This window comes from Dipteris shenzhenensis, chromosome 26, assembly GCF_047967505.1.
Source record: "Dipteris shenzhenensis isolate YYH24624 ecotype China chromosome 26, Dip_SZ_1.0, whole genome shotgun sequence".
Lineage (NCBI taxonomy): Eukaryota > Viridiplantae > Streptophyta > Polypodiopsida > Gleicheniales > Dipteridaceae > Dipteris > Dipteris shenzhenensis.
Genome location: NC_141621.1, coordinates 22277670 through 22291866, shown reverse-complemented (window position 1 = coordinate 22291866; position 14197 = coordinate 22277670). Strand labels below are relative to the sequence as shown.

The 14197-nt window shown below is 42.8% G+C and overlaps 1 protein-coding gene across 4 annotated transcripts in view; it reads right to left on the bottom strand.

Annotated features, from left to right (window-relative positions):
* APC8 (anaphase-promoting complex subunit 8) overlaps window positions 1-9489 on the bottom strand; it is a 34079-nt gene extending 24590 nt beyond the window's left edge. For all 4 annotated transcript variants that reach the window (XR_015543551.1, XR_015543552.1, XR_015543553.1 and 1 more), the window contains exons 1-2: window positions 9040-9489; window positions 8606-8897 (exon numbers count right to left, since the gene is read on the bottom strand). Coding sequence is in view for 1 of the 4 variants with exons in the window: in XM_087397447.1 (XP_087253573.1) it covers window positions 8606-8897; window positions 9040-9128 (381 nt within the window). In the remaining 3 variants the exon portion in view is untranslated. The remainder of the gene's footprint in view (window positions 1-8605; window positions 8898-9039) is intronic.
* Between the last annotated feature and the right edge of the window lie 4708 nt (window positions 9490-14197).

Sequence of the window (14197 nt, the reverse complement as noted above, 5' to 3'; positions counted from 1 at the left end):
TTGGACGGAAAGTCTACTTACGCTCGAGGTGGAGCACGCGGGCTCGAGTCTAGAGATAGCCAGCTGATAGGAGAAGGACCTTGTGGTAAGATCAGAGGACCACACCATTGGTGGGACTCTGGATCTATCTCTTTTGTATTGTGTCCATAGTTTTGGACGGAAATATATATTTTGGTGGTTTCTCTATCTGGCTGGTTCATTGTCTATTGATGAGTCTGCACACCTATTTTATGCACATTAAGTAAAGAAGTTTGTGATTCCACACACCCCACATCACATTGTGTGAGCTCCTGGGCATTACTATCAGTCTTCCGCTGTGTGTACCCTCTGTTGGGTCTTTTCTAACAGATCCAACCACCTCTTAATGAGGAGCTGAATATGCTGAAAACAGAAAATGAAAAGCTAAAGAAAGAGATGGCTGCCCTACATATGAAAATCCAAGGGAAACATGAGGAGTTCTCTATACAAATAGACAAAGGACAGGCTGAGATGAAAGAATGGAAAGAAGTGGTCAATAAGGGCAAAGCACCCCCAACAAAGAAAGAGTTTATTTCCGATGTCTTAGAGGAAGAGAAGAGAAGAAATAGTATAGCACTAAATGTCCTTGTTAGAGGCCTCACAGTTGTGGTGGATGCCCAAGCATTGATCACTAAAATGGGGGTCAATCTTACCTTCGAGGCAGCTTGCAGGGTAGGAAAGGATGATGCACCAACAAGACCTATGATTGTGAGACTTAGGACACTAGCAGACCAATCTACCTTCATGAGTATGAGGGCATCTGTGAAGGGGACTAGAACCTACTTGGATGATGATCTCACACTCTTACAACAAGAGCATAGGAGGGGATGACTCGAGTGATGGCTGTTGGGGTAAGTATGATCAAGGGCTTGCTCTATGGTACATGTGTGTATCTAGGGGAGTCACATGGGTGTTTGTGTGTGTTGTAAAGGCACATCAAGTGCTATGATGTGTCTAGTGTGTGACCTAAGTGATGATGTAAGACAAACGCAATCCCACTGATGTAGGGATTGATTCCCACTGATGTAGGGGCTGATTGCCACTATGTAGGGAAGGTATTACCTTCTCCCCCTTTCTATAAGAAAGAGTCCTCTCTCTCACAATCATAATAGAGATCTACCATCTTTCTTTCATTGTGCTCTCACACCTCTTGCAAGATGCATCTATTCTATCCTAAGGGATCCTACAATTGGTATCAGAGCTTTAGGTTCTAGATCTAGCCTAGCTGCTATCTCTAGCATAAACTACTAGTTTCTCATCTTCTCCATTTTTCTCCTTCTTCCCCAAATCTTTGAGAGCTGAGTTCACCACCTACAAGCAACCATTCTCGGGGTCCTTCTGGCTGGAGAGACCCTTCATATGGGCGAACTTCCATGTCAGAGGAATTAGAGAATGCTGCCCACGAAACTACACAACAGTCGTTTTCATCCTGACGCCTTTTCTTGCAATGCGACTTGCTGGAGTAGCCATTCCAAAATTCCTCTGAGCCAAGCTTGCACAACAGTATGAGCTAGCTCCTGTCCAGATTTGAAGGGAAATGGTCCACCAGGGAGGGAGAAACAGCAAAAAAACCAATCGACTTTCAAGCTGCTAGCTATGGCGACGTGACGCGGCATTTCGCCTCTCCTCCTCAGTGGTTCTTCTCTGGTATACCAGCTTTGTTTCTACCTAGAAAGCCCTCTTTTCTTTGCTTTGAAGAGTGAGATACAAGCCCCCCAAGTTCTGGTCTCTGTTTTGGACAGTTTTGACAATGTTGTGAGTTTGATGCTACATTAGATGCTACTTTAGCATTTCTGATGATTTAAAGTGTTGAATAGCATCAGTACAACTGTGGCTACAGCTTTACTTTAAGCTGCTATACCTAGATTTGCTCTGTTTTGGACAGTTTTGACAATGTTGTGAGTTTGATGCTACATTAGATGCTACTTTAGCATTTCTCATGTTTTAAAGTGTTGAATAGCATCAGTACAACTGTGGCTACAGCTTTACTTTAAGCTGCTATACCTGGATTTGCTTGGAATACTTTCATTTAGCCACCTCTATGAAGCATGCAAGTGGAAGCATCATTTCCATTATGTTTTGTAGTATGGAATTTGGTTACAAGTCTTTGCTACTCTAAATGCTTTGAAGGATTATTTTTTATTGCTCATATTTTCACTTGTAAGGCACTAGACACTGCCCTCGGGTAAGACCTTGCCATGGAAGCTAAGACCTTTTTTGAGAAGTTGGATGGAACTAGTTTCCATACTTGGCAAACAAAAGCCAAGTTTATGCTTATGAAAAAGAAGATATGGAATGTTGTGAATGGAAAGAAGTCTACAAAAGAAAAAGCTAAAGAAAAGAACGACTACTTCAACAACAAAGCAATTATGCCTGAAGGAAGAACTCCATCAGCAAATGAAGAAAATGAAGACTATGCTTTTTAGGCACTTTATCTTTTGAATTTTTTGTTTATCATCACTTGTCAAATTTTGAGATTCTCTGCCTGGAGTAGTACTCCAAAAAGAATATCATATGTTATGTCTTTTGTAAAATCACCTCTGGTCACCATATGATGTAGACCATGTGATATGTGTTTTGTCTATCCCATTTCTGTGAACCTCACACCCTTGGGAACCCTTGCTAGCATGAGATCCTAGCCATAGATTAATCCTTGACCACCATGAGATGGCATGAGAAACTATGAGACTAGATGTATCCTTGACACTACAAGAGGCAAACCCTTGAGGGAGGGTTTGTTGGGCTAAGTATGATCAAGGGCTTGCTCTATGGTGCATGTGTGCATCTAGGGGAGTCACATGTGTGTTTGTGTGTGTTATAAAGGCACATCAAGTGCTATGATGTGTCTAGTGTGTGACCTAAGTGATGATGTAAGACAAAGGCGATCCCACTGATGTAGGGATTGATTCCCACTGATGTAGGGGCTGATTGCCACTATGTAGGAAAGGTATTACCTTCTCCCCCTTTCTATAAGAGAGAGTCCTCTCTCTCACAATCATAATAGAGATCTACCATCTTTCTTTCATTGTGCTCTCACACACCTCTTGCAAGATGCATCTATTCTATCCTACGGGATACTACAATGGCTGTGAGGCAGGAAGGAAAATGTATATACCTTTGTAAGACTAGAATAAGTCCAATCATACAAATTTAGAATTTTTGTTGTTCTAAAGATCAAAAATCTACAAAGAAAATAAAAGAGAAGAAAAAAGACGTAAACAAAAACTTTTAAGAAAAGCAAAAGGAAGACATACTTAGCAAGCAAAGCAACACTTATGTCGTCATCAGTGCCTAAGCATAAGCAGTTATACTGGGTTTCTAAAGACCTGCAGAGTCTCTTGGGCAAACCCAGTGCTTACTAAAATACGTCAAAAAAACAAAAGAGAATGAAAACAAGAAATAAAGAAGAAACGAAGTAGGTGACTTAAGCAAAAATAAACAAGCAAGTCAAGAAACAAAAACTTCCAAAAAACTAGAAACTCTCTCTCTCTCTCTCTCTCTTATTTAAAACATAAAAAGTTAAATGGCACTTTACACTTATGTCTCGTTTCTACAAAGAGGCAAAAATACATTTCTAACTTAGAAAGCACAAGTATACTCAAACAAACTCTCTTTTGAAACTAAAAGAAAAACGAGCTATTCAGCTCCCCGCTTTTTGTTTTCAGCTTATGTTCAATCATTCTAAACAAACCTAAGGCCGAAACACCATAGATAAAAGACTTCATATCTAAGAATGTGTGAACTTTTTTCATTATTTTCCTTGGATTATACCTCTTGTGTAATAGTAAAGTGATCAAATTACTACATTGAGTGATAAAAGACTCCTTAGTTGTACAAAGGTGGGAAAATCTATGGAATTGGAAAGAAATGACTCCATATTTTGCCAAATCAGAAATGTTTGAGTCAATGTGAGGCATTTTTATAATAGATTGAGAAAGTCTAAGATCTAAGAAAACACAAGAATCCCCTCTTGAAGTGCAGTTCAGTTCACAAGAATCCCGTCTTGAAGTGTAGTTCAGTTCACAGGAAGGAAAATGGGCTGTATATCGAGATGGTAAGGTAATCATTCGAGAAAGGGCAGAAAGAGGTGGAGGAGATACGCATAGTGCATGACAATGTCGGACCTATGAGACAGAGACACAAGGCATATTAAGCATGGCTGTTTGGAACTGTAATGGCACCCTTTGATCCGACCCAAGAGGCTTTTCAGAGACATACACAGATAGAGACATTATTTTCTACACCGAGACACATGAGAGCCCAGAGAGAGGGCTGCCCATAGTGACAAGATATATATGGGAGTCACCTCATAGGAGAGAATTGAGGAGAGATAGTTGGGTACGAGGCTCTGGAGACGTAGCTGTCCTTTTCAAAACACATTTGAGACCACTTATATTTGTGGTACAGAAAGAGGAGCATGCACGTCATATGTGGATACAAGTCCAACTGCTAGATGCACGACCGATTTTCACTGCGGTATGCTACTTCCCCCCGGATACGTCACCATATGCTCATGAGGTCACTACAGAGGGACACAGTCCATTTGAGATGATACATGATGCCATCACAGAGTTCTCCAAGCAAGGAGACACCCTCCTCCTGGGGGACTGCAATGCAAGGACAAGAGATAGACAAGTGGGCCTCCTAGACTTCACATATGAGAAAGATCCCCACATGATTCCGGAGCTAGATGCAGCAGATCTCGGGCTCCTAAGACATTCTGCAGATGCCTCACATGTGACAGCGTATGGACGAGATTTACTTGAGTTGGGAGCTGTCCACGACCTCATCATCTACAATGGCCTTCAGAGATGGCCATCACCTGGGGGGCCCACTTGTTTCCTACACGACGAGAGGGCAAGCACCGTGGATTACCTACTAGGCCCACTAGCTTTTGCTTCGAGGATACATGACGTCACAGTACCCCCTCCCCCACTCGGAGCTAACCACACATATCTGGCCTTTTGTATCTCCGCTACCACACCAGTCACAGGGAGAGAGGAGAGTTCCTGCCACACTTGCTCGTATCCAGGTCCACTTTGACCGCACCCTCAACCCAAAAATATGTGAGCCACTTAGCAAGAGAGCATGCAGCGATCTTCAGACAGATAGCACTGCTGTACCTAGACCTACAGCCACAGCAGCCTCTACCTCAGCATCAGCCTGAGCATCACCAACTGATGACTCCCAGCCCCTAAGGCCTCTCAAACGCAGCCCCCCCCCCACCCCCCCCCCAAAGACCCTCACCCCTCTGCGACTCACACAATGTATCCTCTCCCCCCCTAGGTCACAAACCCCCCAGCACCACGCAATGTCCCTATGCCATACCAAACTATGGCTGGACCTACAGTCACATCAGCCTCTACCTCAGCATCACAGCCTGAGCATCACCAACTGATGACTCCCAGCCCCTAAGGCCTCTCAAACGCAGCCCCCCCCCCCCCCCCCCCCAAAACTCTCTCCCCTCTGCGACTCACACAATGTATCCTCTCTCCCCCTAGGTCACAAACCCCCCAGCACCACGCAATGTCCCTATGCCATACCAAACTATGGCTGGTTTCTCTCCAGGTCATACTCTACCCGCCTCCTCTATGCTATACACTTACCCACCCATTGCCCCCTGGACATCTTGCAGGAGCTACAGCAGCTCTTTATGGAGATGCATCACATGTGGGCCAAAGAGGTAGAGCAGCTGTGACAGATAGACACTCTCAGACATGACACCATCATGGCCCAAGTAGATGCCGCTGATCTCTGTAAGGAGATGGAGGACCTCTGACACCAGGTAGAGGTCACCACAATCTAGACCGCCATTGAGGAGACCTCCAAGCAGGTGGCTGTCGTGAAACCCGACCGAGACTGCAAATGCAACTGTTTCAGCCACTCTACTTGAGCAGCAGCAGCGAGCCAGTAACGCTCTCAATATCGGGGTTGTGGGGTCCCACGCACCAGCTCCGCCATCTCAAACACCACAACCTTTGTGACCTCCACCTTGGGGATGCCAAAGGGAGCATGGCAGGTCGGACAAGACCTCACTAGAGATCAGCCCCTTGTGATTTGCTTTAGAGACACCATAGGCTCGAATTCCATGACCACCCATGGATGAGGATGTTACTCCTCTACAAGCAGGGGAGAGAGGCAAGCCCTCCTACAACCCTGAGATGCCACTCGTAGGGAGGGAAAGTGGGCAATAGTACACAAGGGTTAACTCATGACGCGCCCTGGACGAGGAACCATTGACATGCCTAAGATACGAGCATGGGACCGAGACCCTGACCTGTAATGGAACCTTATGGTCAAAGCCACGGAACTTCTCGTAATCATATAAACGACATGATATTGTATTCTACACACAGACTCATAAGAGCCCACAGCGCCCATTGCCACCAATTTGTGGGTACACATGGGAACCACCCTACCAAGATGAGATCAAAGAGACAAGCGGAGTACATGGATCAGGCAGGGTCACAGTTCTATATCAATCATCTCTCATTGGGACGATCACCATGAAACAACACAACCCACATGCCAGATTCCTCTAGATTCACATCCATAACATATCATCGAGGGATACCTTCATTGTAATCTGCTATTGTCCTCCAGAGACCTCGCCCGAGAGCTCTCAGAGGAGGGGGACATGGACTTTTCGAGTCACGGGGAAGTTCTCCTTCTTGGAGACTTCAACTCCAAGATTGTCGACTACCAGGTACCGATTATTGATTTTCAGTACAACATGATTCTGTTGCCTAACATTGATTTATATGAGACAAGTATCTCCCGAGTCTTCATAGACAGACAATCCCCAGTCACTTTGTATCGGCACACCTTCATAGAGATGAGCAAGATGCGTGATCTGATCATCTACAATGCTGTTTTTCGGTGGGCTTTGTTCTTTCCAACATGGAGGAGGATCCAGTGAAGTTGACTATCTCATGGGATCCCCTACCTTTGCCTCCCACATCACAGACTTCTCTATCCCCCCCTCCCACACCTAGAGCTGCCCATGCATACCAAGAGATCCACTTTAATCACAGAGATCCACTTACACTACTTTCCAAGAGATCCACTTTAATCACAAAGTAGCAACCGCTTATACCATCCACCTTTCCCCTATGCTTGATGACCTCAAGGATATCCCCCTACTAAAGGATAGAGCCGCCCCTATCACCCCTTTCCTACATGATGTTGCTCTCTAGTCTTTCCCTCACACGACTCGATCTACCCACCCACCACCCATTGGATTAGTCCCCTGCAATAGTTGGTACGATGATGAGTGTAAGGTATTGTGCCGTCAACTCAGATTCGAGACCAAGCAACATTTTCCAAGTGAGATAGAGACCAAACGAGAGTATCACCATTTGGCCCATCGGAAGAAAAGAGAGTTTATCTGTCAAGATGAGGAAGAATTAGCAATGACTCCAAGGACTTTTGGTGGACTCTTTCGAGCCGAGATCCACATCCCCTCTCATAGACCCAATCATCTGGCACATTTACACACCCACCCTTTATGATGTCCCTCACCAGCCTACACCAGAACACCCACAACTACCTTGTCCCACCTCTTTTTCACTCTTCACCACCAGTGATATCAAGCATGCAACTCTCAAGCTACACAATGGCCGAGCCAAGATCATAAGGGGCTATATACTGAGTACACTGCACATTGGATTAAGATCCTAGCTGCGGTCTTGGCAAAGCTATTCAATGGAGAGATTTGCACCTGTTTTTCTCACACCTGGACCTTTAACACCGTTATCCCAATCCATAGTCAGGGGTTCCTCTAAGCCCGGAAAACTACAAGAACATATCCAAGATTTATGCATCAGCACTTGCCATTCAGGTTAGTCGGTTTGCGGAGTGTGAGGGATTCAAAGCTAGAAGGCATGCAAGTTTCCGGGCAGATCATGCTACACTGGATCACATTTTCATGCTTAGAGCTGTCATGAAAGCAACAAGTGTATTATTGCTTTGTGGATGTTCACAAAGCCTTTGACACAGTACCACAAGCCCCGATTATTCCAAAGACTACTGGATCCAGGATACAATCAGGACATCACTTGGGCAATCCAGACACCATATGAGTGAGTATCGTGCATCGTCAGAACTTTGACTGGGTGGTCCGAGGAGATCATGAGCAGGACCGGTGTCAAACAAGGTTGTCCCAATGTCGATTCCTTCATCACGTCATTGGGAAGAACAGGTTCACCCCTTAGCCAGTTCCCTAATACAGATTCTACTATATGCAGATGATGTGAATCTACTCTCCTCATTAGCTGAGGCCTTTTTCAAAAGTCAATGTGGTTCTTATCTATTTAGAAAAACTTGAGGGATTGGGCTCTTTGGATAATCCACACAACACAGAACGACGCTCTGAAAAAGAGGGGTTAGGTAGCCCTTTGTATGACTGGCATTCCTACGGTAGTTCCACAGCCCAATATTCTGCAACGACAATGCAAATTGTTGCAGACTATTGTCTTTCTTTCAAAGATCAGTAAAGCCTTACCAAACAAAAAATCGTCATCTAAAACGATCAACGCACCGTACTAATAAAGAGATTCCAACAATTCTGGAAAGCGAATGTACACACCAGGTATGTTGCGTAGCAGCGCAAAAAGAATGCTTTTTTTCCTGGGACACCGTTTAGAAGCTGAGCAGCTCTTCTATATTCTCTTACGTCAAAATAGGATTTGGCCAAGAGAAAAATGTCATCCTCCTCCTCTTCTTCCTCTTCTACCAACAAATTATTTCCCACACCAGTCTGGATTAGACTTTCCTTTCTCCTGGATGGCTTTTTGGAGCTCGTCTTTTCGGGTGGAAAGAGCATTGAAGGCCCAGAATTCCTTGCTTCATCTGGAAGGCCAATTAGCTGCTCTGCAGCCCTGATCAAGCAGAAGCCACCCCATTGTGAGGACCACTATCGTATGTGCAACGGATTTTGCTACCGGCACTAAAAGAAAACACATTTTACCAGATTTCCATACACTTGAACTATACACTTGAACTGTACTTAGCGTGGCTTACCACTTAGCAGCTGCATAAAGACCGCGTTCGCGAAGCTGCTTGACGGCGCATCGAAGCTGAAGGCGGTATGATGCAGGCGCAGTAGCCATTCCTTGTAAAGCCAAAACTATGCCGAATCATGGGCTAAACCTTGTCCTATAGTGTTCCCGCTAATTCCATGAGGAGAGTGAGGCAACTGAAATATTTGAACAGTACTAGAAAACCTGAGGGGTGTATGGGTTGCATTTCTTGGTGAAGGAAACTGGAGACTCTTCACCCGTCTCTTGCAATCAATCAACTAATCGTGCTCTATCCGAATCACTCCCTATCTTTCCTTCTCATTCGCTGTCTTGCTCTTCCAATCAATCAATCTGGTTTCGCTTCTGGAGAATGGTTGATGGGCAGTCGAGAAAACAATTTTTGAACTTGCAGATCTGTCTCGCTCTTTCACAATGCCCCTTGACAATGAGGAATCCTTTTCAAAATTTTGCCTCCATATATCACAGTTTTAGTAAAAAAACTAAAGTGAAGAAAAGAAATTGCTCATGTTGCCAAACTCATGTTGCCCAAGGTACCCTAGGTGCTAAGTAAAATTCCCCAAAGGCCGAATCACCTTGTGGAAAACTATTTAATATTGGCACATGCTGAGATGATAACACAGCAAACGGGCTGACATTTCCTCCCTTTGTTCCATGTGTGGGAGAAAGTGAGAGACCTTATTTTCACTTATTTTGGCAATGCCCAGTTGTCATGCAACTATGCTTCAACATAGCTAAATGGATGAGGGTAGCACGTTTTGAAATTAGATTACATGGAGACATTGTGTGCTAGGAGACATCAATGACATCTCTTCAACATCAATGTGTGGCAGGTTGGAAACCCACTAGTTTTGGGAAACCGGGTGCCTGGAAAATGGGATAGTTGTGGGCATCTAATGCCTCTCGTGGGATCCATACACCTCCATTGTGAGAAATATTGCAAGGCATGGAGTATCCCATTCTAGCTCACAACACCCCTCCTCTATGATCACCCCAAGAGTAAAAGTACAATCCAAAGTGGCATGCCCACCAAATGTCTTACTTATTGTTGGGCTCTTTGGCATATCTTCTTTTCAATATCAATGATGTGTGTCTCAAGCATTCTCATAAACCTTCACCCATCACATGCTCAATAATGTTTGTCTTTATTAGGTTTTCCATCTTGTAGATGAGGATAACAATCGTTAGCCCGTGATAATCTAAAGCTAAAATAGATAGCTTCCTTGAATAGTCAAGTCAATACGAGACCAAAATATAATGGGTAAACTGGGAGTGACCTTGCTAGTCACTGTTTCTCTCAAGGCACCTATTCCCTAGTGATATCTCTATGATATTAGTACCTAAACTTGGTAGGTGTCTCAAAGCTATTGATGCCCTTCTTAGGAATTTCTTCAAATCAAGGGATTCACTTGCAAGGTTTCCTTTGGTTTCATGTCCTTACTTTGGAATCCAAAACATAACTGAAGCAGTAAACTAAGGGAAGTAGAAAATAGAAAGTATTTTAAAATCTCAAGAATTGTTGCGTGTTTCTCAAAACTTGTAGCACTCTTTCCATAAGATTCTAAAATTAGTTTTTGTCACTTAAGTTATTATTTGAAACAACATACACAAAGTAAAAAGTGTAGGAGAATTTTAAAGAAAGTGGACAAGAAAAATGCACAATGCATAGAATACATGGATAAAATACAAAGCTCACAAGTTTTCTAGCTAGGTAAGAAGCTCATGAGCAAAAGTAATGGGGTTGAAACTAGCCAAATCTTTGTTTTCTTCAAGTGGACGAATTGATAAACCGTTAATTAGATGGCTAGCTCATTCTAAAAGTTAAGTAAGAGCTTACTTTAGAATTTGATGTGAAAGACATGGGAGATCTTGGCATAGAGATTGTAGAAATAAAGTTGTTATCATGTTGACATAGGAAATGTACATTCAAAATGTTTTGAAGTAGTTTTAAATAAATGACAACAAACCTTGGCACAAATTATCAATAGTGCAGACAACTGATCTGGTAGTATAATTTACATGACAATTCTAGGCCCAATGTTTCTTATTCAATTGTTGTTCTCAGCCCAAAAAGACTCATCTTGATGCAACCCAAAGAATACTTAGTAATTTCAAAGGCACATGGGATTATGGCCTAAATTATGAAAAAATATTAATTTTTTTAATGGATTGATAGATGCTAATTTAGTTTTAGTTTAGTAGCTTTGTCCCGGCAAAGCAAGAAATGACCCACTATGGCACTATCATCAAGAAACATAGAATACCAAGGATCCTTAAATGTTGCACGTGAAGCAATGTGGTCTCTTATTTGAAATAAAAATTCTTTTTAAAAAGTCTATTCTTTTACTTAGATAATTTAAGAAACTTCAATTAGACTCCAAGAACCTAAATCTTAATGCCAAAATACACCACATTGAGATGCATATCACTTCATCACAAAAAAACCTCAATAGTGAGTTAGATCTTGTTCATGTTCCTAGACAATAACAACTTACACTTATCCTTACCAAATCCCTTTTTCTTGACTTTTTTTTTTTTTGGCCATCAACTCGTACTTGCCAAAATCAAGGGGAAGTGATGGTTAAGCTATACTTGATGTACATATTTCCACTACTCTATGGACACATACTTTGGATGTACATATTTCCACTACTCTATGGACACATACTTTGATTTTTGTACTTTTTATATTTGCAACCATAATATATCTTTTCAATTCCGAAAATTCCAAAAGTTGTGTTAATAGAGGGCATGCCCCAAGCATATTAGGTGGAATATGTGGACCAACCCTATCCATACAAGTGTCTGTATACCATTTTTTCCCTTATTCATGTTAGCGTATAGTTAGGCAGTATGTGTGCATACTCTCTCCCTTCCTTCTAACATTCAAACCTTATGAACTCCTCTTCCAATGTCAAGTTTATAATACCCCCCGTGGGGATTCTATCAAGCACATGGACAACTGTATTTAGCCCAAAATATTTTGGGCACACTTTTGTCTCTAAGAAGAGCTCTAGAGCAATTTTCACCACCCCACATGGTTGAGTGAAATTGGTCATTGTACACAGCCCCTTGATCCCACACTTTCTATAATGGTCTATGTTTATACTCCCCTCCCATGTTCAAACCTTAGAATCTTGATCAATTTTCCTATCTAATTCTTCCTATAGAAATAAGCAATGAAGATGAATAAAATCTTGTAAATTTTCTGTTTGTAGATATGTGTGTCACATTATGAAATTTGGCTTACATACAAATTTATCATATACTTGCTTGTGTCATTATGAAATTTGGCTTATACAGATAACAACTTCAAGTAGGAAATCTGGCATAGAGGAAACATAATTGGAACATCTCATCCCATCATTTGAAAGGATATGGTAATATCACTGATTGACTATGACCAATTTTCTCTTGAGTTCCATATGCAAATACCATCAATTCCCTTAATGCCCAAATTTCACTTAAGTTGCATAGGTAATCTTATGAGTGCCAATGAATATAAATATTTAGATGATTGAAGTACTCCTATTTGGGTGTCTATTAACACTTCGATAGGATGGGTGTCTATTACGAGTCTATTTGTGTAGCTATTGAGACCAAGTTCTTTGATTCTGATACTTTGAAATCAAAAGTAGAATGATTTGACATTTGAGATAGTACATAGTCGTATCTTGAAGAAAAAGTATTTGCCACAAGATGTCTTACACCACATTTAAATTCATGTTCATCCTAGCAATTGGACCCTGCACCCCTTCACACATAGATGCCTGGCATAAGGTTGTTTGCATCTACCTCTACCTCCACCTAGCATTAGATTGTTTGCCTCTAACATTATAACTACTACCTCTACATCGGCCTTTTCCTTTGCCTCTACCTCTACCTCTACCTCTACCTCTACCTCTACCTCTACCTCTGCCTCTGCCTCTACCTCTACCTCTACCTCTACCTCTACCTCTACCTCTACCTCTACCTCTGCCTCTACCTCTGCCTCTGCCTCTGCCTCTTCCTCTGCCTCTCCTCTACCTCTACCTCTACCTCTACCTCTACCTCTACCTCTACCTCTACCTCTACCTCTACCTCTGCCTCTGCCTCTCCTCTCCTCTACCTCTACCTCTACCTCTACCTCTACCTCTACCTCTACCTCTACCTCTACCTCTACCTCTACCTCTACCTCTACCTCTGCCTCTGCCTCTCCTCTCCTCTACCTCTACCTCTACCTCTACCTCTACCTCTACCTCTACCTCTACCTCTACCTCTACCTCTCCCTCTGCCTCTCCTCTACCTCTCCCTCTACCTCTCCCTCTACCTCTTCCTCTCCCTCTCCCTCTACCTCTACCTCTACCTCTACCTCTACCTCTACCTCTACCTCTACCTCTTCCTTTGTACCTACACAAAATCTCTCTCTCTCTCTCTCTCTCTCTCTCTCTCTTTCTCTCTCTCTCTCTCTCTATCTCTATCTCTCTCTCTCTCTCTCTCTAGAGAATGGGGGAAACAAGCTCTAGAGAATGCCATGATAGCTTATTCAACAGGGACACCTAATAAGAATGTAGAAATTGTTCTTTATCAACCTCAGCAAAATATGCATAGCACTCATTGAGAAGATAGACAACTTGGAAGCCACCAGTGTGGCCCTACTTGCTGAGAAAGCACTTGTGGACAAGGCTTTAGCAAAAGTGAAGAAGCAGGGAGGGAAGATGCAAGAAGAGTGGAGGAAGGAGAAAATCAAGAGAGAGGAATGGGAGAAAGAAAAAGGAGAATGGGAAAATGCCAAGACCAGCCTCCAGGACAAAGTACATGCATTGGAGAATGAATTGCAACAAATCAAAGATATGAAGGGGGGCTTAGATGGGACATGCAAGGTAATGGAAGAGCTCAAAGTAGAAAATGCTAAACCTTAGGTTAGACATTGCAGCTATGCAAGCCACAATGAAGGGAAGCATGTGGAACTCAAGCAAGAAATCAGCAACAAGGGAGAAGCTAAGATGAAGGATGTGGTCAAAATGGATACATCAGCCCCTAAAAAAGAAATCATAGAGGACAAATGGTGGGACAACAATTCATTAAATGTGCTTGTCAGAGGCTTACAGATAGGAGATACTCCTATGGTAGACACCAAAATTATGCTCAACAAGATGGAA